The 26,587-nt window shown below is 40.5% G+C and overlaps 1 protein-coding gene across 1 annotated transcript in view; it reads right to left on the bottom strand.

Moving 5' to 3' along the window:
- Nucleotides 1-26,587, bottom strand: part of LOC131244128 (uncharacterized) — a 66,192-nt gene that overhangs the window by 11,816 nt on the left and 27,789 nt on the right. Inside the window, exons 2-4 of the mRNA XM_058243782.1 lie at nt 3,937-4,470; nt 1,866-3,050; nt 1,169-1,493 (exon numbers count right to left, since the gene is read on the bottom strand). Coding sequence (XP_058099765.1) covers nt 1,169-1,493; nt 1,866-3,050; nt 3,937-4,470 — 2,044 coding nt within the window. The remainder of the gene's footprint in view (nt 1-1,168; nt 1,494-1,865; nt 3,051-3,936; nt 4,471-26,587) is intronic.

Below are 26,587 nucleotides of genomic sequence, written 5' to 3' on the forward strand. Positions count from 1 at the left end.
TCAAATCCCTAATTACTGGATTAAAAGTCCCTAATCGAATGTCTGAATTTAGGAGTTCGAATATAAAATCTCAAATTTAAGGGCTATTGGAACTGAAATCCCTAATCTGGATTTGGGATTCGAAATCCTGTTTCAGGAATTCGAAAATCCCTGATGTTGATCTGATATGGGATTCGAAATCCCTAATTCTGATCTGTTTCAGGAATTAAAAAAATAATTCCTGATCTAATTAAGTATAGCTGGATTTGATCATCCATTCCTATGCACAGGTAGCTCTGATACCAACTGTGGGATCTTATCTATATGCGGAATAGGCCCACGGATCTGTCTGTGCATGGGACATGGCGATCAGGGGTCGGATAGCTTACCTAGCTGAGACGCCGCCATGGAAGCCGGATAAGAATACCAGAAAACCTGTAGAGCTTAGGATCTTCCTCTCCTTCACACCCTTTCTGCAAATCAGTAGATGGGACTCGAATTTCTGCTCTGGTGTAGGATTGGGGACCCAGCTCTCTTTTATAGAGTCTGTGGAGAGGGAGTTTGAAACCCATCACAACTCTCTCTCCCATGCTCCACGTTGTAGCATCCTAGTTCAACTCAAACTGTTGTCTGCGTAAGACAGCTATAGCATTCCAGCCCTAGTACGCAGAGCTGCATATTTTTATGGCACATGGTTGTATGCAATATTCAAATTGTCAATGATAGTATTGATCATATCACAATATCATCGTTATCGCAACATGGGCAATATTAAGACCACAGTCTTTCGTTTCCTTTCCAGTTATCGATGATTTCTCGGCAAAATATCATGTGTTGTCGATATTAATTATGAAATATCGATAGATAATTGGATGGAAGATTGGATGTTTGGATGGATAGATGGGATGGTTGGATGGATAGATGGGACGCATGGGATAGTTGGACTGGTTTTGCGTTTAGGCCCCCATTAAATGGAAGCTTATCATGTATGCATTCTTGTTGCAGTTTTTTAATTCCTAAATATGCAAATATGTGTATTTTAGCATCTCCTGAAGTTTCATTGAAAAATTCCACCATTTTCCCCACATTTCTGGTTATCAGTGATATTATCATTGATATCGATATTGTTTCCATATCCCCGGGCAGCGAAACTTGTAGCAATATCGATACTTCGAATATTAGCACATACCTTCTGAAAGGTTTCTCAGTATTTGCAAAACAACAGCCACCTCTACCATATTCTTCCAACTAGTTCCTTTGTTGACTGTCTCCCTTCCATCATCAATATTAATAAATGAATATGAACCATACATACGTTGTGAAAGGTACCGCATTTCATGAATTTTATGCTTGACACTTGGAGCATCGGAAATCTGGTTCCCATAAAAATTGGCATTTGGGAAAGCACTTATGGAAGGATGCATTCTGTACTGAACGTTGAGAAGGTGCTTCTTATGTCCCAACGAACTCAACCTCTCAAAGAGGCTTCGTCCAAAGCCAGCTTTCTCAGAAACCTAAAAGAGGGTAAAATATTAAAATACAAAGAAAACTTATATCAGCAACAATTGTATGCCATGAGGAATTATATGACACAACCCATTGTCAGATTTTCTTGGGTTGTTCAAGTGGGGTCAACAGTTCGGTGATCAACTGGACTGTGGACAGTTTCTCTGTCTCATTATTATTATTTTCTTCCCTCAGCTGTCTAGCTTCTGAGAGAGAAGGTTGAGGCCCCATTGAGAAGAATTTTTGGGTGTGGACCATACTATACAGGGCTGATCAAATCAACAGTCTTGAACCCAACCATTGGCCCACTTGTACAAACTGAGGACAAAATTAAACCCAACAATATGCAGATAAGAGCCAACAGAGAAGCAAATGTAAACCTTGCTTTTAACAAGTGCAGGCAATTGGCGCTCGTCGCCGACAAGAATAGCATGCTGTATACCTGGTAGTTGTAATGGAATCAACGACTCACATTCTTTCAACTGAGCAGCTTCATCGATAACCACCAGCTCAAATGGTTTGCTATTTAAAAGATGCAATGCAGATGAACTAGAAGCCGTGCAAAAAATGAGGGTAGGACTTTTCAAGCAAAATTTTCGAATCAAATCTTTTTTCCAAAAATCGGGAAACTGAAAATTTCCTTTAAGATCTCTTGGTTCTTGAATCAAATCTTCTTCGAGAACTTGGGGAATCAGATTTTCTTGAAGATCTGTTAGAATTTGAAGACACTCATTTTGGGCCTTGCATAAAAAAATTTCTCTTTCGGACTGCGTAAATAGTTTCTTGAGCTCCTTGTCGCCGACATTATTAGTACAGATCAAGCTTTCAAGGGATTCAATCAACTTGAAAGCTGAAACCATCTTTTCAAAGTTATTTTTCGAAAGTGAAGATGATGGTAAGTGAGTACAAAAGCTTCTAATATGATTCTTCAGTGACTCTGCAATGGCACCAAATGCAACGCCACCAAATCGGCTCTTGACAAAATCCTGAAATGTCAAGGCATCCGCACCCGTCTTAACCTTCTTTGCCCTTTCTTCCAAATAGATTCCATACTGAGGAACATAATCTTTGAGAAATTGTATCATTAACTCTAGCTTATCTCTCCAACCAAATAAGCACTTCAAAAGCTTATCGATGCGGTGATTCAGAAAAATATCTTTGAGATCGTCAGTAATTTTCATCCGGTCCTTATTTCCCATTAAAAGTATGTCTCCCAATGGGCATAGGTCAATAGGACATGACTCTCTCAACAACCTCAGGAGACGCGAGGCCACTTCTAAGACAGCAACATTTGTCGGTGCGCACATAACTATCCTGCATTTCAATGCTAGAAGTGCCAGTAGCATTGTACTGACTGTTTTCGTCTTTCCAGTCCCCGGTGGGCCCCAGATTAGTTGAATTGAATGCATATGCTTGCATTGCTTTGCTGCTATAGAACTTAATACAGCTCTGGTTTGTGACTCATTCAGATCGAATGAGCATAAACTGGACCGAATTATTTGCAAAAAAACTTCAATATTCTGTCCAAATTCTCCAGAAGAACAGTTTTTGCAACTTCCCCCAACCTGTGTAAAGAACAAAACACTGAAACAGGTTAATCACCCGAATGAGGCTTCAGGGTAACATGACAATGGAAAATGCCATGGTTAACCTTCTATTTTTCTTCTTCTTCAGAGAAAAAAGTATTGATGGCTTAGTTGTAGGATTTTGATAAATGGACCTGCCATGGATTGGAGATGCTCCAACCCATACCTTAAAATTTTGAAAAACAAAACTTCACTCACCGAGTCGATTCAACTGGACCAGATTTCACCAAAACTTGAGAAAAGCTCTCTGCTCATGAATCAATCAAAATTCAAGAAAGCCATGGCTCGTACTTATATACATACATACATAGATACATACATACATACATAGATACATACATACATACATACATATATATATATATATATATATATATATATATATATAGACAAAACTCAGTTCGGACTATATTTATATTATATATATACTTTTAAATTATTAATAATATTGAAAAAACACATAAAAACTCATACGAGTTTTCAAGAAACTCACCTGAGTTTTTGAGTTGACTCAACTCAACTAGGCTGTTTCCGTGTTTTTAAACTGTGGCACCAAAAATGGTAGGTCATAATGCCACAATCATCGGAGTACAAATGACCAGTCAAGAAAAAAGAAAAAAGGACAATCATCCATATTAAATGAAAATTAACCAAAGATGAAAGGCATGAGATCTTCCAATCTAGGAGACTTTTGGGACATCACCCTTACATGGTGACCTACAAAAAATTCATCTCTATCGGTGTGTATTTAAAAGAAGAAAAATAAAATCATTTCTTCTTTCAAAGAAAATGAGGTATGTTTGTTCAAGAGGATGGCCGACGTATCAAATGTATGAAAAAACAAATATCAAGGAATGTGGCATACTGAAGAATTGGTGCACAATGCTTCCTTTATGACATTGGAATTTCTACAGGGTGCATTCAAGGCCATCCAGATACGATTGTTTGTCGTAATATTGATCAAGAAAACAGCAAAAAGAGGTTTATCCTTTCCGTCTGGAGCCACAACCTCCTTCGATACCATGGCTTGAACTTCAAATGGTGGTCCACTTTCAGCATCTTTATTCTCAGTAACTAAACCAAGAGTGTAGGATCTCCCACCACAGTTTAGATCAGCAACTCTTGAAGGTACCACATTGCACAAAGCATAGATATCTCCTGTCTTTGGAACGGAAGTTTCTTTTCCTCCCTTATCCAAAACGTTTTTGAAAGGTTCCATGGAAATGCCATACACATCCTTACAACTAGATACCCCAACTAATTGTATTTTATAGACTGGTGCTTTAGAGAGAACCTCCATACTCGAACATAGGTCGGACCGTGTTTCCTCAATCAAAGGAAAAATGAACGATCCACAATACTGCTCTACGGATTGAAATTTATCTGGGATCTTTTTCACCTGCAAAAACAAATGGCTATCTGAAATTTCATATGAAAATAAGAAATGCAGAGAAGTCAATGGCGCTATTGATTCACCTCATACAGACCAATTCAAGATATTTCAACTTCAAGATGAGATGAAGAGAGATGAAGAGAGAAACATAGTCAAAGATGAATAATGCTGTTTAAAAGTGCAAAATTTTGGTTAATTTCTCTTAATCTAGTTTGCAGTTTGCTTGAGAATCATTAACCTGCATTTGGATGCACAAACAAATATTATCTCTAGTATTCAATTCAATGAAGAGAAAATCACCAGTTAGTAATGTTGCTAGTAACTCCAAAGCTGCAGTTGCTTTTACTGTCAACTCCAATTTCCAAGTGGCAAAATATCTACACAAATGCCAACGAACTGGAAGTATGCTTATTTCCTCTTCATTAGAGCAGCAATTGCAATTTGATTCAATAGCGAACCAAATGCACCATTGATGCACTCTAAGTTGGATTGTGGAAGTAAAAAAGTAGCCCAGGAAAGAAAAACATCACATTGGGAAACTGTGGAAAAGAAAAAGATTTTCTTTTCTTTAGTTCTGAGAGAAGAAAATGATGTTCGGGCACGTGCAGATAGCGTGACATGTTATATTTTATTATTATTATTCTTATGGATTGAGAGACATGATTACACGACCAAGTTGGAGAGCCGAAATGCAAAACCAGAGGCTTGCTCAAATCAACCACATACGGGAAGACAAGCAAATTCACCTCCCTAATCCGATGGCAAAGATGGTACGCCGATGACATAGTCCCGATCAAATGTAGGTGGAGGAGCCACATATAAATGTCCCATCACTTCGTTCTCTTTCTCACCTCTTACTAAAACAGGAGTAAGCGAGCAGCCAACCAAAGGGAGGGATGAGTATGCAATCCTATAGACAAAGGCGTAGGTGTGTAGTCCGTTACAGAGGCAAGAATGTGCTATCTTCTAGACACGGTGTGAGTACGCCACTCAAAGGGGGGGGGGGGGGGAAGGAACCTAAGGCTCAAGGTAGCTTACCACCCCCAACCACATGTCCTACATCTCCCACTCAACCATTTAGTGGGGAACACAATTTTTCCAATCCACCTTAGCAATATTGACTAACATCGCAAACATGGAGCAAGAATCGGGGAGGTGGGACTAGTCGGGATTTTAGTGCCTCTACACATCCGTATCTGGACGCCAAGCGGCCACAACATTAGCACATAGCCTCCCAAGATTTCCAAGGCCTGCCCTAGACTTGCATGATTACATCGGATGGAAATAGCCTTCAATATAGGGTTGCTCTACCGACACACGCATTTGTCTTCTTATTGAGTTCAAATAACAAATCTTTTGCAAACATTCTTTGAAGTTTTTGAAAAAAATAAATTATTTAGATACATATAATTTTAAGAAATGGCTTGCAAATCATTATCTTACGAAACTTTAAATGCCGATGCAAATAAGTCTCAAAGTGCGCAATCATGATCTTAAGAACCTAGTATCACTGCCAAGGGGTCTTTTCCACACAACTACATAATTTAGACTTGTCTAACTCGCTTTCCTAAAAATACATCCCCAACTGAATCAATCATAACATTCGTATTGTATGCTAAAGTAGTGACACTCAATCTCATTCTCCCGTATGCAAAGGTGGGTAGTTGAGGAAACAAGAGTCACAGATAAGATTGGCTTGGTAGCAAAATGCATTGATTAGATCAAATCAAGAACTAGTAGGTAATCGATCTTAGAGTAGAGTCTAACTCAATGCTCTGAGGACGTAGTCACTGACCCACATTGCAAATTAGATATTATTAGGTTTACATAAGGCCTACAATGCTTAGGTCCTGCGTAAAGCACATGAGTACTTGCTCAGCAACTCTTAACCTCATTAAATAAAGGTCCCACCTAAAGCGTGCTAGTACTAGCTCAATAACTCTTAACTTTGCTCTATACAGGCCATGATTTCCTCAGCAGATAGAGGTCTAGCCTAAAGCATGTGAGTATTGGCTCTGCAACTCCTAACCTCATCAAATAAAGGTCTTACCTAATGCGCGCAAGTGTGAACTTAGCACGGTAACTCCTAACCCTACTATCATTGTGAATTTCATTCGACTCCTAGACTCTCTTCCCCAATCACTCAAAGCTATCAATTGTGTGATGACATATGCCAATATGCACTAACACGTGCAAAAATTCATTTGAACATGCCCAACACATCAAAGATCAAATAATTCATATACATAGTTGTAACTAGAGACGGTCATGCCTTGCGCTACCTCATGTTCTGCATTGCTATGGAAGGCAGTTGCACCTCTACATGCTTCCTTATCTTGAACATGCCTTCCACTCACATGTCATAGGGGGTCAATTCCCGTGTGAATAAGGAAGACTGACCTATTAAAGAAAAAATCACCACTGATGATCCAAGGCTTAGAAAACTTGACTGTAGATGCATATTTAATTAATATGTAGCCATTAATTAAATTAATTTCATAAAATAGTCCTTGAATACAAGACATTAATAATTTACATCACCCACTCTTTGGAGTGTATGGACGTTATCACATCTCACATGTTTAAGTCTCAACCACTGTATGGTGGGATCTCTGCCATCACAACTAATAGGGAATATAAATGAAAATCTTTAAAAATTTCTACTCTCTCATGCCTGACATGTATTTCAAATATGTCTCTAGCAATAGGTTTCATCATGGGATCAACCATCATTTCTTTAGTGGGAATATATTCAAGTACAACATGCCCATCTCTCACCTAATCTCTGACATAATGATATTTAATCTTAATTTGCTTGGATTTCTTAATGGTGTTCTAGATCCTTCACGAGGTTTATAGTCAATGTGGTATCCATTCTTATTAGGAGGAGCTTTAATAATAGGAACAATACCCAAGGCTCTAAAAAACCTCACAATCCACACAACCTCTTAATTGTTGCACAACTTGTAATATATTCAACTTCCATAGTCAAAAGAGCAGTTGAATATTGTTTCTTACTGCACCATGAGATGCAACATCATTTAGCATAAACACATAACCCAAAGTAGACTTGCTTCCATCTTGAGCATCTTCTCAAGATGCATCAAAATGAGCCTGCTCGCTTAGTTCGATGCCTTTATAATGCAACGTATAGTCCTTTGTTCCTTGGAGGTAGCGGAAAATCCTCTTGATTGTTTACCAATGTGCCTAGTCCAGATTACATTGATATTGACCCACAAGACTCACATCATAACACACATCTAACCTTGTACATAACATGACATATATAAGGCTACCTATCATATTAGCATAAGGAACAAGTGACATAGACTACTTTTTACAATTATAAAGGGGACACATACTTTATTTAATTTAGAGTATTCATTGATTGGAGTTTCAACTGATTTAGAATTATCAATTCTGAATCGTTTTACAATCTTCTCAGTATAAAATGCCTACGACAAGCCCAAAAACTTCTTCAAGCAATTTCTTATAATTTTCATTCCTACTATAAAATTTGCAGCACCGAGGTCTTTCATTTCAAAATTCAAAGATGGCCATTCCTTGGTTGAAAGTAGCATTTCATATCATTCTCTACTAATAAAATATCATTGACATATAGAGATAATATCAGATAGTGTCAACCAGATCGCTTCACATATGCACAATGGTCTTCTTCTCATATAGAAAATCTGAAAGAGGTAATGGCTTCATGGAAATCATTATCCATTGCTTGATGATTTCTTTAGCTTGTAAATAGAATTTACGAGTTTACAAACCTTGTTAGGCTAACCCTTCTTAACATATCTAAGACATTATTCGATATGTAAGTCTTATGTAACTTATCATTCAAAAAAGCAGTTTTGACATCAATCTGATATAATTCTAAAGCAAGGTATGCCACAATTGCCATAATCATGCGAATTAATATAAATATGGCCACAAGTGAGAAAGTTTCTTCATAATCAACATCTACTTGTGTAAAACCTTTTGCTATGAAACAAGCTTTATGCTCGTCAATTGAACCATTTGCCTTTCTCTTGATTTTGAATACCCACTAATTTGCAATTCCTTTATGGTCAACTGGAAGATCCACTAACTTCTAAAGATGACTTTTCTTCATTGAATCATTTTTTTTAAAAAAAAATCATTGAAAGAATAAAATCTTTAAAATTTTGGAATGCGGTACATCTTGATATAAACCGGGTTCATCTTCATCTACTGCGATACTTGGATACAACTTGATAGGTTTCGGAGAAAACCAAGAGAAATCACTACACATAATAGAACTCTAGCTTGGTGAGGTTTACCTTATGCCAAATCCTTAAAGAAAGCAACAATATATATCAACCCTATGAAGAGAACAATGTACAAGAATGCTCCTACATATACACAGTGATGAGGACATCCAAGCACCATACTAGAGGAGGGCTAAGCTAGTCTCCTTATGACTAGACGACCATTACATGGGGCCTACTTGGCCCAATTCACATTCCTAGCGACATTGAAGACCCCACGTGCATATTCATGCATATTTGAAGACCCCACACTGGGAAGATGCACGTGAGCTGCATATAGGAGCTTGATGGACACATCGGACCGTTGGATTGGGTGGACACGATGATTGGACCATTAGATCATCATTGGACATCTTGATCGTGGACCCCCATTGGCCACAAAATAGTTTAGTTGTTTAGATTGTTTACATGCTTAGTTATTTTTTATATACCTTATATTTGTATTGAGATTAGGGAATTAGGAACACGTTTTAATTTATTAAGTGCCTTTATGTTGAGAATCTTATCTGAGAGCGTCTTTTTGTAAAAGGTATTTTTTGAGACTACAAAAGAAAAAGATGGGTGTGTGAAGCCCTAATGCCATTATTTAAAAAAATAATAATAAAATTGTGTTTTCTCTTCTTCATGTGATTTGAAGAATACTCCATGTGATTTGGAGCTTGGGTGTAGTCTAATTCATTCCTCATTCAACGGAGGTGTGAGGCTTCCATCTATTATCTTCCTTCTCTATTCCTTTCTATCCAAAAGATGTATTTTTCCAAAAACTTCATCTATCTTCTTCCCTTCCTATCCAAGATCATCCAAATCATTTTTTCTTTAAATTTTCATCATCCAATTTCACCCCAACCGAAGTCAACCATTGAGGATACAAAAACCCTGGCCAATGACTCACACGTATGAGCCCTTAGGTTGATCGTATGGACAACCGCTCAATCCTTTTTTTTCCCCCTTCCTTCCCCCATCAAAACCCTTTGTTTCCCTATTCATAACCCTACCATAAACCCTAAATCCCCAATTTCCTATTTTTTCAATATCTAAGAACCTTAATTCAAAAATTTCCAATTTCCATGAACCCTAATTTTTCAAATTTCAAAATTTCTTTCTTAACCCTAATCATAAAAACTTCAATTTTGTCCATTAAGTATGGAACATGCCTATGCTAAATTGGAAGTTTTATCCTTCCATCGGGCCTAGTTTTAATTAATTTATGTGATTTCTTCTTAGCATGCGAGCATGTGATTTAGGTTAAATTAGATTTTATTTCATATTGTTTACTCATAATTACTTGGTGGGTTAGCATCTTTTGTTAATTGAATTACTTTATGGACTCTTTCATAATCTCCATGTTTCATGCTAGCATTAAATCATGTGTCCTGCATTACATAGCCACCCAACATGGTACAAGGGATAAAAGAGGAAAAATATATTACAAGCAATAATACAAATATAATATAAACAGGTGAGGGGACAAACCCCTCCACCACGACCATCTAGCCCTATGGTCCAACAACGTGTGGCACGTGTGACATGGGCAATCATATATGTCTAATATACCCAACTTAAACTAATGTAGGTTATTAACCAATAATAGTTTGCCAACAAAGAAGGAATGATATGCAAAAGGCAACGTCTTGTTAAGAATATCGATAAGCTGATCCTGGGACGTCACATGAGGAAGAGAAATGATGCCTGACTGATACTTCACTCAGATAAAGTGACAATCAACCTTTATGTTGTCCTTTCATGAAAGACAGGGTTGGAAGCAATCTGAACTACAATAATGTTATCCACATAAAATGGAGTCGAAACTATAGGATGAATACCAAGATCTGATAGAAGTCCCCGAATCCACACAATCTCACTGCATGTAACAAACATCGCATGATATTCAGCCTTCATGCTGGACTTGGAGACCATGGGTTATTTCTTGCACTTCCAAGAGATGAGAGAAGTGCCAAGAAATACATAATATCTAAATTTGTGGGTGACAGCACAAGGAACCCAATTTGCATTGGAATATGCCTAGAACTCTAAAGGAGTGTTAAAAAAAGAAAAATAGAGATCAGTCCATTGTCCCACGCAAGTACCGAATAATCCGAAGTACGGTAGTCATATGAAGAGTCCTTAGGGCAGAAACAAACTATCTAACAACTTGAACAACATATACAATGTCATTGCTAAGTACACGAAACTGCCCACCAAGCGACAGTAAAGTGTGGGCAGCTCCAAAAGGTAACCATCATCGCGGCTACAGTGAACATTTAGCTTCATAGGAGTTTGAACAAACTTCTGATTAGTTGATTGTACAAGAGCAATGAGATCTGTGGTATACGTATGCTAGCTAACAACAAATCCACACTCAGATTGAGAGATCTCAAGACTTAGAAAATAAGCGAGGGGGCCCAAACCTTCATATGAAATGAGAGTATAGAATCATCTATAACTCAATAATCCCAGAAGAGTCACTACCAGTCAATAATAGGTTATCCACATAAACAAAAAGGATGAGAATGCCATGGAAAGTGGTGCGAGTAAATAAAGATGGGTCGTGTCCACTTTGAGAGAAGTAGCACCAATAGCTATATCATGGAAACGCTGGAACCAGGCATGTGGAGCCTACTTGAGGACATACAATGATTTTCTCAGACAACATACCATATCTCTAGAGCCATCACTAAGCCAGGTGGCGATGTAAGACTTGTATCCATGTAAGATTGATTGTACACTTAGTTTCCGGTGCTGGCACGTCTCAAACGGACTAGATTGAAAAGCACCGATCGTGATCCTATTTTAATACCACAATTCCTCGAGACCTATACCATGACGATCGTGCTGGCACTGTGATTCCAATGCCCCGTTGTGATACCCAATTTGGAAGATGATTTTGTTAGCATAGTTCGAGGTGGGCCACGCAACATACGCATGCCTTAAACAAATCTCGAAGAATCTTGTCAATCAATCCCACCAATTCATCAATCCATCACCCATCAACGCCCATCATCTTTTTCACCATCAATTCATCACCTATCATCCTAATTACCTAAATATACCTCAATCCATCACTCATCAACCCCCATCATCTTTTTCTCCATCAATCAATCATCCATCATCCTAATTACCTAAATACCCCTCAATCCATCACACATCAACCCCCATCATCTTTTTCTCATCAATCCATCACCTATTATCCTAATTACCTAAATACCCCTTAAAGTGCCACCAATCCCCTCAAATCTCCAAAATGCCCCTACAAAGCTGCCTCTCTCTCTTCAAAAGTCAAAAGGCTACCCCCACCTTGCTAACCCATCATTCATTCCACCTTTTTCTTCCCTTCCTACTCCTTTATCCCTTTCTAATCCCCCCTTCTATCCCAAAATCTCTACAACTCAAAAACTCCATACATATGAGTCCTTTCCGTCTTCTTGTGTGCATGGACATGTATGGAGGGCCGGTTTTTCTCGGTTATTCCTCTCCCTTTCCTTTCCCTTTTCTTGCTTTGATTCAAGGTGGATGTGGGACCCACAAGTGGGCCATGCTGTGGGACAGCGTGCCGTGCATGCTGTCACAGCGTGGCCCACCATGTGCGGTCCACCATGATGTTTGTTTGCCATTCAATTCGTTGATAAGGTTACACATATCTGGATAAGTAAAAAACAAATATCGGCTTGAGAAAGCTCTTTGGGCCCACCATGGGCTGGCCAAAATAATGGACGAAGTGGATCATGCTTGTGGAACCCACCGGCGGGAAGAAAAGAGAGAGAGAAAGAAAATAATAATAATAATGGCTGCCGCCGCTGGGCAGCCTGTTGCTGTACCAAACAGCAACCAGCGCTGCTTTCTTCGGGGTGACGATGTTTGTGTTCCATACGTTCATTCATTTCGCCAGAATAAGATAGATCCATATCTTAGGTGGAACACACTTCGGAAAACAGTAGCGATAATGACGTCCACCATTGAAGCCTTTTCAGGCCCAACACGTTGTTTACCTACCATCTAACCTGTTCACAAGGCCACGTGGCCTGTCTGAGGGTCTGAGGGGAAAACACAGGACGCGGATTTCCTGCTAAAGGCTTTGCAGGAAGCTCACTTAGGTGGGCCCACTGTGATGTTTGAGAGAAATCAACCCCGTCCATCCGCTTTTTGAGCTCATTTTAGGGTGTGAAGCGAAAAATGAGCCGGTTCCAAGACTCAACTATAGCGAAAATATGAAGATTGAACATCCGCAGTTGAAATATTCATTAGCCACGGAAGTTTTGAATCAGGGTAATATTTGTAGTTTTAGTTCATCCCAGTAGGAATGACCTTATGAAGGGTATGGATGGCTTGAAAACATCACTGTCGACCCAGGGATGTTCCAACGGTAGGAATTTCCAAACCCACCTTTTCCTTCCGTGCGGTTCACTTGAGTCTTGGATCCTGCTCACCTTTGGGCTCAAGACCAGTTTTTCCTTCCCTACCCACCTTTTCCTTCCGTGCGTACTGAGAGGATTAGTAGCAAGGTGACCACTGACAGTGCTCTGTGGACCCATCATGACTTATATGTCTTATCCACGCCTTCCATCCAGTTTTTCAGAACATTTTATAGCATGAGTTCAAAAATTAGGCAGATCCAAATCTGATATGGACCACACTATTGGAAAGATTAGTGATTGAACACTCACCATTAAAAACTTCTTAGGAACCATAAAAGTTTTGGATTAAGTTGATATTTGTGCCTTTTATTCATTCAGGGGTGCGTGACCTAATCAACAGGTAGGATGACAAATAAACATTATAGCGAGCCCTATGAAGTTTTTAACGGTGAGCGTCCAATTGCCAGTGTTTTCTTACGGCGTGTTGGACTCGAGATTTGGATCTCACTCATTTTTTGGCTAATGCCCTATAATGATTTGTAAAAAAATTAGATGGATAGCTTCGATAAAACACATATATATCACGCAGGCCCGACAAAGCATTGTCAGTACGCAATGCGTCCAGGCCATGCTGCAGCTGTGGCCCACTTTGTGAGACTCATCTTTATGTATCTGCTTTATGCCACACTGTTCATTTTAGGCGATGGACCTAAAAATGAGTCAGATTCCAATCTCGAGTGTGCCGTACCGAAGGAAGCGGTGTAAATTAATACCTATCATTGAAACCTCTGTTAGGCCCACTGTAATGTTTATTTTTCAGGTCAAATCAGGCGATGTGGGTCCCATCGGTGAGTCCCACCAGCATGTGCATGAGCCACCCTAAGTGGTCCACCATTTTGGTCACCAGAAAGGCCAACAGGCCTTGGTGGGCCAACTTGGAGTGAGGCAAACCCAAGTTCAAGTGGGGCATACCCTGGGGCAGCCCTGTTTTCGGCCTGCCTCCGCCGTTTCCAGCCTCCTCCAGGGGCCGTGGGACGCACCATGGACTTCCACCTTGGTGTACGTGTGGTGTCCAGGTGGGCCACCCAATAAGATCATCAAAAAGGGCAACGAGCCCTTGTGGGACCCGCTGTGGGTCCCACCTTTCTGTATTAGTTGTATCATGCTGGCCATTTATTTTGGCAGCCCATGGGTTGTGTGGGGCCCGGTTTTGGGTGGACACATCAAGAAAGAGTGGTAAATGAATGCCTACCTTTAAAAGCTTCCAATGGCCTACTGTAATGTTTATTTGCCATCCAACCCATCTGTGGGGTCCGCTGTGGACCCCACCACTTGTCTATGTATACCTAGGCCGTCTTTAGTGGAGGCCACTATGTTGAATGTGTTTTAGCCACTCCATCCAGCAGGTGTGGCTGACCTTGATGCACGTGTTGTATATTCAAGCTGTCCATCCGTTGTGACCACTCATTTGAGAGCATGGCCCAAATGTGATGCAGGTCATTGGCCCAGGTAAACCACACGTTGGACAGTGGAACCCACCCATGCTGTCCAATGTGTGGGCCCACTTTAGGGCACTCAATTGGGGGTCCGCCATGGCTCGCCACCTTGACGTATATATTGCTAGATCATTTTATTGTATAGGATATATGACGGCTGATTCGAGTCTCAAGTGGACTGCACCATATTTTTTGCACTCCCAAGTGCAGGCTTGCGAAATAATATAGCTTGGTGAATCCGAGGTCGATACACAGCGACCAGGAAGTACACAAATAGAACTAGTTTAAATTTAATATTAAGAAATTCTAAACAATAATGAAAAGGAACTAAGGATCCATGGATCCACTTCCAATCAATTCATAATGCTTGTTTATCGATTCAATTTCGATAACTCAATTGAAATAAAATAATGAGTCATTCCAATATGAAAATAAAACTATAGATAATTCACTAATAATAGATATGAACTTCAATCGAATCAATCTTCTCATGAAGCACTTAATAATTGATCATCGGAAATTTCAAGTATCTATTGTGCAGTCGACAATAAATCAAGGGATTTTACATATCAATACCTTCTCTAATTAAGCCAAATATTTGCACTACTAAGCATCTAATGTACCCGAAGTTTACAATGGATCAAAGATCATAAAACTCAAGAGTTTCAAAAAACAAAATTCAAATCAATACAACTAAAAATTATCATTCAAACAAATATATTGAATCAAATGAATTAGAACACTGAAAATTAACTAGAAGTTTGACCCCTTAGTCTTAGCTAAGCGATTAGCTACACATAGCTAACTGTTAAAATAGAAAAATAAAAGAAACCCATAAAATCAAAGAAGAAATCAGAGAAGGAAGGCATCATCACCTCTCTCTCTCTCTCTCTCTCTCTCTCTCTCTCAAGCCCTAGAATATGTTTTAGACATGAAGAGAAGCCTCCCTTATATGGATTTTACACCACCGACTCTGAAGAATTCAAACTTATGCAACTGATTTACGCACAGCTCGGTCGACTGGACTGTTTTCAATCGAATGTGAATTGTCCAATGGGTCTTGGTCGACCTTAGAATTTCAATGCTTTTTTTTTTACCATGTAGTTTCAGGATTTCATTTTCTTAGCCCTAAATTTTTAAGACTTCTTTTTCTTAATTTCTATCGTTCCATAATCCTTTTGATCTCTTTTGATCCACATGCTCAAATATGCTTGATCATCATCCCTTGAGCTCTCAAATCTTCAATCACCCCACTCTTGATAATTTAGGCTATAAATTCTCACCTTTAGCTCAGATAATCTTAGACCTTCTACTCTTTCTTGTATATAAAAAACTCATCTAATTAATCCATTTTGCCACAAATTTGCATAGGAAAACATTGCAAAGTAGGAGATAAATGTGCAATATTTAACTCTTAACACACCACCTGAACCATGATGATTAGACACCCACCATTAGACCTGCCTAGGGCCTGCCTTGATGTATGAATTGTAGTTGCGCCTTGGCCTTACTTTGTTGTATGGTGTCCACACCACAAGCCACCTTGTGGTTCATGTTATGGTCACACCATTGGCATGCCTTAATGTTTATGTAGCAATAGCATTGTGGGCCAACCTTTTTGTTGTGTTGTATTGGTGCCATGGCCCTGGCTTGAAGTTTATGTTATATCTGTATAATTGAACCAGACATAGATGTATGTGTTGCACTTGGCCATGGGCGAATCACATTGTCTATCTGTTAGAGCATGATCTTGGAAATCAGGCGAATCCGTGGCTCATGTAGGCCGTGCCACCTAAAACAATAGGGCTAATGATGCCCACCCTTAGAAACCTTCTTATTGGTCCCGTTGTGTTATGTGTTTAGCCATGTTGCCCATTCATTTTGCCATACCATTTTCGGGCTTGAACCCAATAATGGAGTTAATGATGCCCACCATTGGATCCTTTCTAACGCTCACCGTAATGTTTATTCGCCCTCCAACCATTTGGGGCCCAATCTTATGTAGGAGTTGTATGCACACCATGAGGCCTGCTATGATGTTTGTTCGCGATCCAACTCAAGTGTGGGCCCTCCTTAATGTGTGTATTACCATGCCATGGGCATACATTGATGTATATATTGTACCCGCTCCATTTGGCCTACCTTGTTGTATGCGGTCTATTGGCACTATGGGCCTTCTTGATGTATGCATTATTGCCACACCATAGGCCCACCTTGTTGTACGTGTTATAGCCATATTATGGACCTGTCCTGATGTAGGTGTTGTATTTGTGCCACAAGCCTACCTTATTGTGTATTGTAGCCTACCTTATTGTGTATTGTAGATGCACCTTTCCCACCATGGAACCTACTCTTGAGATGGGTTGGGGCCCACCATTCGAGTCCAACACCCTACATATGTCAAGCCCATCATAGGTCCATGCTTGGTTGTTTGTGGGCGACCATTTTTAGGGCTTGCTAGGGGACATTGTAGGGCCACTTTGATGCCTCTTGTAGGCTTACTGTGATCGCTTGTTGACCTTGTAATTGTCATCCGTTTGGATACTATTAGTAATACGATTAGGCTGCTTATGTTTACACTTGTTGAGTGGGCCCATTGGCTTAAAAGCCCACTCAAGTATAGCCTTGTGGAGCCATGTTAAACTTAGATTCCAAGTAAGCCCCGCCTCTTGTGCATGATACTGTGGATTTAGCTAATCCAAACCCTAATTGCTCTATATGAGAAATCATGTTGTTATTACGGAAATATCCAGATTAACCTAATTAGCTCTAGATCATCCATAAGTGGTCCGCTAAAACTGAAACTATGGAAAGATGTTTGTCTTGTTAGGCTTGATGTCCATCGCGGACATTGAGCCAAGGCAGCGTGCAGAATCGCTTAATTTAGAGTCGAAGGTCATCACATGTGTTGTGTGAGGTTGGGATGAAATCGACATGAACTTAAGTTAATATTCGACCTTTGATCTTTGTCGAAATTGTGACTTTCGGACCGTTAGATCACGATCAAATTAAGGAAACCAACTTAAATTAATATCCTATGCATATTTGTATAGCCATGACCATGATCGATGATCGGTAATCATCGAACTGACTTTTGGTCATAGTCATCAATTGACGCATCTGAATGGTGAGGTAATCAAAGCCTTGTGCAGATCACCACTTGGGGCAACTATCCTATGGTGTAAATCGACTCATATATCTCTTAGTGGGCCCCAACAACTAGAAATGACCTCTTATAGGGTTGACGTACCAAATACTAGGCCATTATGGTCATTTTCATCGCATTTAGTAAAATAAATAGCAAACCCCCATGCAACCCCCCCCCCCCCCCCCCCCCCCACCTTACGAGTTCAAATAGAAGTACTTCATTCTATACGAATTTTCCTTAGCCAAAGGAAGAAAGAAGAATAGAAGGATGAGAGAAATCGTAGGGCTTGGTATCGGATCACTCTGTCCGATCCTTATGCTCACCAGATCTTGTAAGATCTCACATCTACGCTCCATTTCGCTTCTTCCATAGCCAAAATCCATTAATTTTGGGTCAAATTCTTCACTCCTTACTAGGTAAGAGGTTCTTTAATTGTCTTTCCACCTCTTCCTTTCATTTTCTATCTTTTTGAGCTATCAGGGTTGGGAACCCCCTTTCGTTTCCGTTGTTTCTAAAAAATACTAACCATAGGGTTTGTTTATGTTAGGACTTGGGGTCCCGACAATTGATTAGGAGTGACCATGCTATTGTGGGAGGCATACTTGGGCGTGGTCCTATGTGGATGCTTTTGTATGCCAATTTCGGGCCCCGACTCATTGAATCAAGTTGGAGTTTGCTCGAATTAAGTTAGGTAAAACCCTTAATCCTTGATTAAATTTTAATTAGGTTGGAATTCATGTTATTAATGATGAGATTGCCAATGAATTAGGATTTGGAACATTTTTTTTTGCTAAATTCTCGACGCTAAGGCCGCATCTAAATCAAGGATTTCCGACTCTAAGGTGAAGATCTATCCTTAAGCTTATACTTAGAATTTTAGATGATTAAATGTGTCTGTTTGCTATTTGGTTAATAACATGCTTGATGAAATGCTTGAGTAATATGAAACTCCTAATATCAAAACACTTCAATGTCGAATGTTAAGAAATGTTAATATAGATCGAATAGTACTAAATTGTACATGTATTCAATTGTCATGTACTGATGTTGGTTGGATTCTATTGATTCATACATGTGTTCAATTGGTATACCTTGGTATAGTATTTGTTATGGGAAAAATGGACCGACCAATGAAGAGGTCAGGTCAAAACATTATGTGCTTAACTAAACTAGACAATAATAAGAACTCTAGATGTCACGCCCCGAACTCGGAAACCAGGCTCACAAAATTCCCGATCGCCGAATCCGGCGCCGACAGCCTCCGTAGGACCCCATTCTCGGATCCCGGCACCCATTCACCAGGTTCCGATCCTGGGATACTACAAGGAGGGTTTCAAATCATTAGTCTGATTCATAATGAGCATAACAAAAGCATAACCCACAAACAATAAGCACAAGAACACCACCACAAAATCCACTATGATCAAAAACATTTGAGTACAATGCGACTGGAAGGGGAAAATACAATGTAATAAAAGAAACAAAACTCCAGAAGCTCGGCTGCACGCTCCAATACGGCGAGATTAAGGCTGCGACTGCGTCCTGGTGTCACCTGCACGCATCAATCGTGCATAAGCTTATAGAAAGCTTAGAGGGTGGTGTAAGTGTGTGTGCACTATAAGCGTGCTCAAAATGCAAGGTCAGAGTGATGCGGAATCATGGTAATGAGCACATGAATGCAATCAGCCGTACCAAGGCTATGCGGTGCAAGATATGAATGCTATCGGCCATAACACGACCATGCGATGCGAGATGCAACTCAAGCATGCCAAACCTCATCATGTATCAGTACAGTTCTCATTCAGGATAATCGCCGGGGTTCAATACACTCCGAATGGCACTGTCGCTCTCCTAGCCGCACAGTCCAAGTAAGCGTAAGAAACCTCACTATCCGTCTGGCCAATAGTCTGCCAATACCTATCCGGTACGTCAATAGCGGACCTATTCACGAGCTGATCAAACTCAGCCTAGTATTGCCCCTACCCTCGGGCGAGTAAGGCAACACCCCTTTCCAACCGACCACGACACAATGGGAGACGCGGCCTCCTGGTATTCGGCCCTCGTGCGCTCATATATCCACTCGGTCTCGACATTGGAGTCATCCTCTGGTACCATCGGGTTTAGGGATTTTCACCCAGGGACATCTATGGCGCCCGTATGCTAGAACCAAACATTTTCGGTATCCAATCCAGCCATCCATGATGTGTCTATGGAGGCTATGGCCCTGATGTCACTAGGGCATACAGTAACTATAATCACACAAATGCAAGTGCATGAGTCACATTATCAGTCATGCAACAATCTCGTATGTACCATGCACTTATATGGGGCAACTCCGCCTATCAGGGAGCCCATAAACAGTCTGCCCAAGGCATATGCTATGATCGGTCACTCCTCACATCAGGCATACATATGATGCGAATGATCATGAATCATGGACCTATACTATCATGTTATGAGGTGATGGACTCTGATTAAAATGAAGATGGGCCTGGGCGGCCTATATACTACAGGTATGGGCCTATTAATGGGCCTTAGGGAGATTCATAATGCGGACATTTAACCGACATTATCCTCACAATGTGGACATAAAACCAACATTGCTCCCAAAGGATGGCCTTCCACGAATCACACATTTCAATGGGCATTTTGCATATCTTATTGGGCCTCGACTCATGGGCCTCTAAAACATCAAATGGCCTCATACATGGGTCTCTCAGATACATATCAAGGTGGGCCTCAATGACGGGCCAAAATTGCATCAACATGGGCCTAGTCACTCGGGCCTTGCATACATTACAGAGGGCTTATGCAATTTAAGGTGGGCCTCAATAATGGGCCTAAAAAAATTAATTTTCAAGGTGATTGAATGATTGGATGAAACACACGTATCATGGTGGGGCCCACACTAAAGGAGGGTGTGGATTATCATACATATATAAGTGGGTCCCGTGTGGGGCCTACCATAATGTTTATTTCCCATCCAACCCATTGATAAGGTCACTCAAACTTGGGGCCACAATAATGTTTATTTTCCACCCCAACCTGGCCCACTGAAATGTTTATTTTCTAACCAACCCGGGCCCATTGTAATGTTTATTTGCCATCCAATTCCTCATAAGGTCATTTAGGCCAGGTAAGGCCCACTGTAATATTTATTTTCTACCCGACCTTTTGATAAGGTCACACGTGACCTGGGCCCACATTAATGCATATTTACCACACAACCCGTTGGTCACGTGCACCTGGGGTAGGGCACACTTGAATGGGCCCACTGAAATGTTTATTTTCCATACAACCTGCTCACACAGGCCACGTGGTGAAGGGCCCACCGCAATGTTTATTTCTCATCTAACCTGTTGAAAAGGTTACGCGGGCAGGGAACCCACTGTAATGTATATTTGACGTCCAACCTGTTGGTAAGGTCATTGGACCTTTGGGCAGATGTGGGGCCCACCGAAATGTGGTTCACAAATCCAGCCCATCCATTATGTGGGTCCCATCTAAATGACGGTACAGACCAAGTTTAAGCAACATCCAAAACTCAGGTAGGCCCTGCCAAATGATTTTATATGTTTTAGTATGTCTTCACATGATTTTAAATGATGTGGCCCACCGGAGTTCCATATACAGCTGAATTTTGGGGTGGACGGCTGAACTATGGGGACCCATCAAATGCACGGTTTGGATGGAAGAAATGCATCAAGGTGGGGCCCACAGCTGGGGCCGTGAGCCCCAGCTCGTCCGTCCGTCAGCCGTCTGCGGCAGCGCTGCTGCCTCTCTTGTATATAAATTTTTTTTTTTTGGAAACAAAGTTTTTCTGCGGATTTTCTATGGTAGGGCCCACTTCAGTCCGATCCGTCCCAGCCACAGGATTCTACGACTCAAGATCGACGAAACGAGACCAATATGCAATGTGTTGTTGGCGGATGGAAGGATCAAAGTGGATTTCAATGGTGATACGTCTATTTCTTACGGCATGGCCCGCTTGAGAACCGGATTGGTTCCAAAATTTAGCTCAACGTCTAAAATAATCCAAGGAAGAGGATAGACGGATTAGATCAAATACTTGAATCAAGATGGGGCCTATATGAATGGTCCGCCCCAAAGGTTACCTTTTTCCCCTTTCTTTTTTTTTTTGTTAGTACACACCCACGCCACTTGCCAACGTCCAGCGTCCAGGGACGCTGGACGGCATACACAGATGTATCATTGGGGTGGGTCCCACGTAGATGTGGCCCACCAACATATATGCATATAAATAATATATATACATTATATTATATATATAATACATATTATATTATATATATTATATAAAATATAACATATATATATATATATATTTATATATATATAAATACATTGGGTCCATCCAAACAATGGATGGTGTGGATCATTACCTGCAATAGAGTGGGCCACACCGTCTGGTGTAGATGGACGGGGTAGATGTAGCACATATTGGTGGGATCCACACCATTACAAAGAGAGAAAGAGAGAGATAAAGGGAGATATACGGTGAGATAGAGGAACCCCGCCACTATGGGCCCTCTTGATTAGATCACATACATCCAAATGGGTCTTTCCACCTCTTCCTTTCATTTTTTACCTTTTTGAGCTATTAGGGTTGGGAACCCCCTTTCGTTTCCGTTGTTTCTAAAAAATACTAACCCTATGGTTTGTTTATGTTAGGACTTGGGGTCTCGACAATTGATTAGGAGTGGCCATGCTATTGTGGGAGGCATATTTGGGCGTGGCCCTATGTGGATGCCTTTGTATGCCAATTTCGGGCCCCGACTCATTGAATCAAGTTGGAGTTTGCTCGAATTAAGTTAGGTAAAACCCTTAATCCTTGATTAAATTTTAATTAGGTTGGAATTCATGTTATTAATGATGAGATTGCCAATGAATTATGATTTGGAACATTTTTTTTGCTAAATTCTCGATGCTAGGGCTGCATCTAAATCAAGGATTTCCGACTCTAAGGTGAAGATCTATCCTTAAGCTTATACTTATAATTTTAGATGATTAAATGTATCTGTTTGCTATTTGGTTAATAACATGCTTGATGAAATGCTTGAGTAATATGAAACTCCTAATATCAAAACTCTTCAATGTCGAATGTTAAGAATGTTAATATATATCGAGTAGTACTAAATTGTACATGTATTCAATTGTCATGTACCGATGTTGCTTGGATTCTATTGATTCATACATGCGTTCAATTGGTATAGTATTTTTTATGGGAAATATGGACCAACCAATGAAGAGGTCAGGTCGAAACATTATGTGCTTAACTAAGCTAGACAATAATAAGAACTCTAGACCCTACCCCCAGCTCCAAGAGTTGAGTAGGGGTGAGGTCAAGCTCGATGCACCGTTAGCAGGCCTGAAGAACCACAGACCTCAACGACAGGAACCTGACCGCTCGACTAAGGAGACAGGTCAACATGTTCTAGGTGGCATAACCCAGGTCGGCACGCCCTGAGTCAGCATGTCCCAGGTTGGTACTCCCCAAGCTAGCATACTTCAGGTCAGCGTAACCCGCCTCCTATTAAGACCCGACCTGATCCCAGCCGCGTCCACCCGAGATCTTAACCTAGAATCCAGGAAGCTTATTGCGATACAGATCCGCCCGAGATCTTAGCCTAGAATCTAGGGCGATCCATACAACTTATAGTAAGATTGGGATCCTACTGTGAGATATCCTGCTAAACAGGGAGGCCTCTCCTATGCCACTGCCTCTCCTCAACTATAAATAGGAGCATCTCTAATGATGAAAGGTACATACAATCCCTAGCCTAAAACCCCTTACTCGACTAGACTCAAATTCTCTGTCTGACTTAGGCATCAGAGGGTCCCCTGTGTTAGCCAGGGTCTCCTTTGTCCGTTCATTGTATAGGTACACGAAGGTCCACGAGAGGCTAACTAGATTTTTACATCAACAATATCAGATTTCCTTTTGATTATGTTTATGTAGTTGATAAATTTGAATTATTGTTGTGGTGGGTCGAGCTCCGTAAATTATTTAAATAAGCAGATAGCCCGCTTTAGGGTGGCTATCCCAGACTTATATGATTGACCGAAATTAACACAGACGAACAGCAATAGTTGGAACTACATGGGATGCCTTGCATTTTGTTTGGATTCCTTCGTAGTCGATCGTATAAGTCTAACACAAGGTTCAATCATTCTTTTGCTTGGTGATTGTATAACATTCGATAGAATATAGGATACCGCTATTACCATTGGTTTAAGTCTACTCATAACCATTAACGCATTATGATCCTACAAAAACTCATAAGCCGAGCTTGATGATATAGGACACCGTGTTCGAGTTGTTAGCCTATACTGTTGTGATGAGTCTCCCCATAGTGACCAATGAGCATTAATGAAGGTGGCATATTATTTTTCGAACGGCTCCCATCAAGTATCCGGCCGATGGTTGTGTGCTAAAGTATCGTTCGAACGACTCGGGTGTGAATGAAATTGAGTGACGAGTACTTTTCTTTATATTGATTTAGTTTTGAGTGACAAGCCCTCTCCTCTGAATTTATTATTCATACTCAGTATTTGGGTGATGACCCTTATCGTGTTGATTTACATACTGTGAGGCATCATGCCGTACTTTTGGAATTATTGATTTATGATATATAATGGGTGAAGCCTTAATTTGGATCAATGAACACTGGTGAGGAGCCACTACGTGCCGCAACGAGCCACTTGACGTAATGACCGAGATATCCTAGCTTCACCAACCTACTATATAAACTTTGATTAATAATCACTTGGCTAATCATGCATACCCTGGGATAGGTAGTTACAAAATGTGTTGGAGTCACTTGTTGAGGGAGTGCTAGCATTCTGCGAAATAGGCGTTGAAGTCGCTTGCTGAGGGAGTATTGAATTATGAGGACCATGCATCATCTCATCATATCATTAATGCACTTAACAACTAGATTAGGAAACTGTTTGCTTTGTTATGCCATCATTATCTGCGCTTGGTTTTGTTGATAACATTTGTAACTTGCTTAGTATTTGTACGTTAGAGGTAACATGCTTAAGAGTATTACATGTAGGACTATGTATTTATCGTGAACCTACTTATCACTAAAATATCCCGAGTATAATCTTGGGGATATTTCTTCAGTATATTGTCATTTGACGTATTGTATTTGACATATATAGATGATTAAATAATAAGACCAGTTGGCGGTGCACTCGGGGCGCCCCAGTACATATCTAGCTTCTTTCTACTTGGTGGTTGTATTTTTCGTTCATATTGCTTTTATTATGATTTGTATAATTTTTATATGGGAAGACACTACTTTTGGAATTGTATATTTGCATATTACCCTTATATTTTTGGTTTTGTTATCTCTACCTTGCTTTGGATCTGCTCATTGAAATGTGTTACTCTGATTATAGGTGTATGGAACGAATGTAAATATAAATGAGGACACCCACACATTTTTATTTAGCTCACACTCAGGAACTCGAGATTAGAGTCTCCATACTCAAGTGTCGAATTTCGAGGCCTGACAAAGCCATCTTTAGAAAATTAATGCATACTACTCCATCACATGGCCATTAAGGGATTTCTCAAAAAGATAGATTAATGCTCTATTATTACCTACTATGGCATTGAGCTCTCCATAAATGCTTTGAGGTGGCCTATGGGACACCAGATACCGTCATACCTCTTAAACTTGAGTACCTCAAAATTTACAAGCACCTATATGTTTGAAAAGGGTCAAAGGTTTTTAAAATTTGTATATGGGAGATCTGCCCCTTGCTGTCTCCATAACTCCATTGCTCGCAATTGTTTTTTTTTAATGCTCAACACTTCTATGGCTCCCATTGGGGTTGGACTTGGTTGTTGCTCTCATTATGAGGTGTTTATGGGACCAGGCTCCCATTAGGGGGAGAAGTGTAAGACCCGTATCCTAGTTCGTACAGTTCCGTCGACTCCTGCGATCCTCTCAGTCGAATTTCGGCAACCTGCGACTGAAAATCAACATTTGCCCACGATCCTAACTCATATCCTATAAATTTGGGTCAGCTCAATCCGAGACTTGTACTATTATGACCGCACCGTCGCCGCGGTTCCAACGCCATGTCTTGCACACTGATTCGATACCCTGGCCAGGAGATGTGGGCCGGCATTTATTTTGAAGAAACGCCGCGCATTTGTAATCACAAGAGAATCTCTATAACAAGTCTCATCAATCAATCAATCAATCACCTCATGTTAAGTACACATACCCATGCTTTCTTTCTCCACAAGTTAAGCAACTACCAAGTGAACTCTCAAGTCAAGTACACCATTACCTCACATCCATCAACCATCACTTCTCTTACGACAACCCTCTCTCTCTCTCTCATTTCTCCAACACATTTTCCAAGCCATTCCAAGAGTAAAAAAGTGGACATCCAAGCCTTCCCATGGAGAGAAAAGTGTGATGTATGTGGCCCACTTCCTCTCCCAAGAACCTTCATCCTAGCCCTTCATTTCTCATCTTCCACAATCAAAGTGAGACATAAGGAGATCGGCTTTCCAACGGACCAAGAAGATCGAACGGTGGGTGCTTTATAGGCTAGATTTTCATGTTTTTATGATGGGCCAAGTGGGGCCTACCAATTGATGGTATGGATCTTACTTTGGACCCTATGTGTCGCCCACCTTGATTCTCATGATCATTCCATAATGGGGCCATTCTCCATGGACCCCATCATGATGTTTATTTTCCTTACATGAAAAGAGGTCATCTAGACCATCCATTTTGAGTGGAGAAGGAATCTCCACTGTTGATCTTTGATTTGGTGGGC

Source organism: Magnolia sinica, chromosome 4 (assembly GCF_029962835.1).
Source record: "Magnolia sinica isolate HGM2019 chromosome 4, MsV1, whole genome shotgun sequence".
NCBI lineage: Eukaryota > Viridiplantae > Streptophyta > Magnoliopsida > Magnoliales > Magnoliaceae > Magnolia > Magnolia sinica.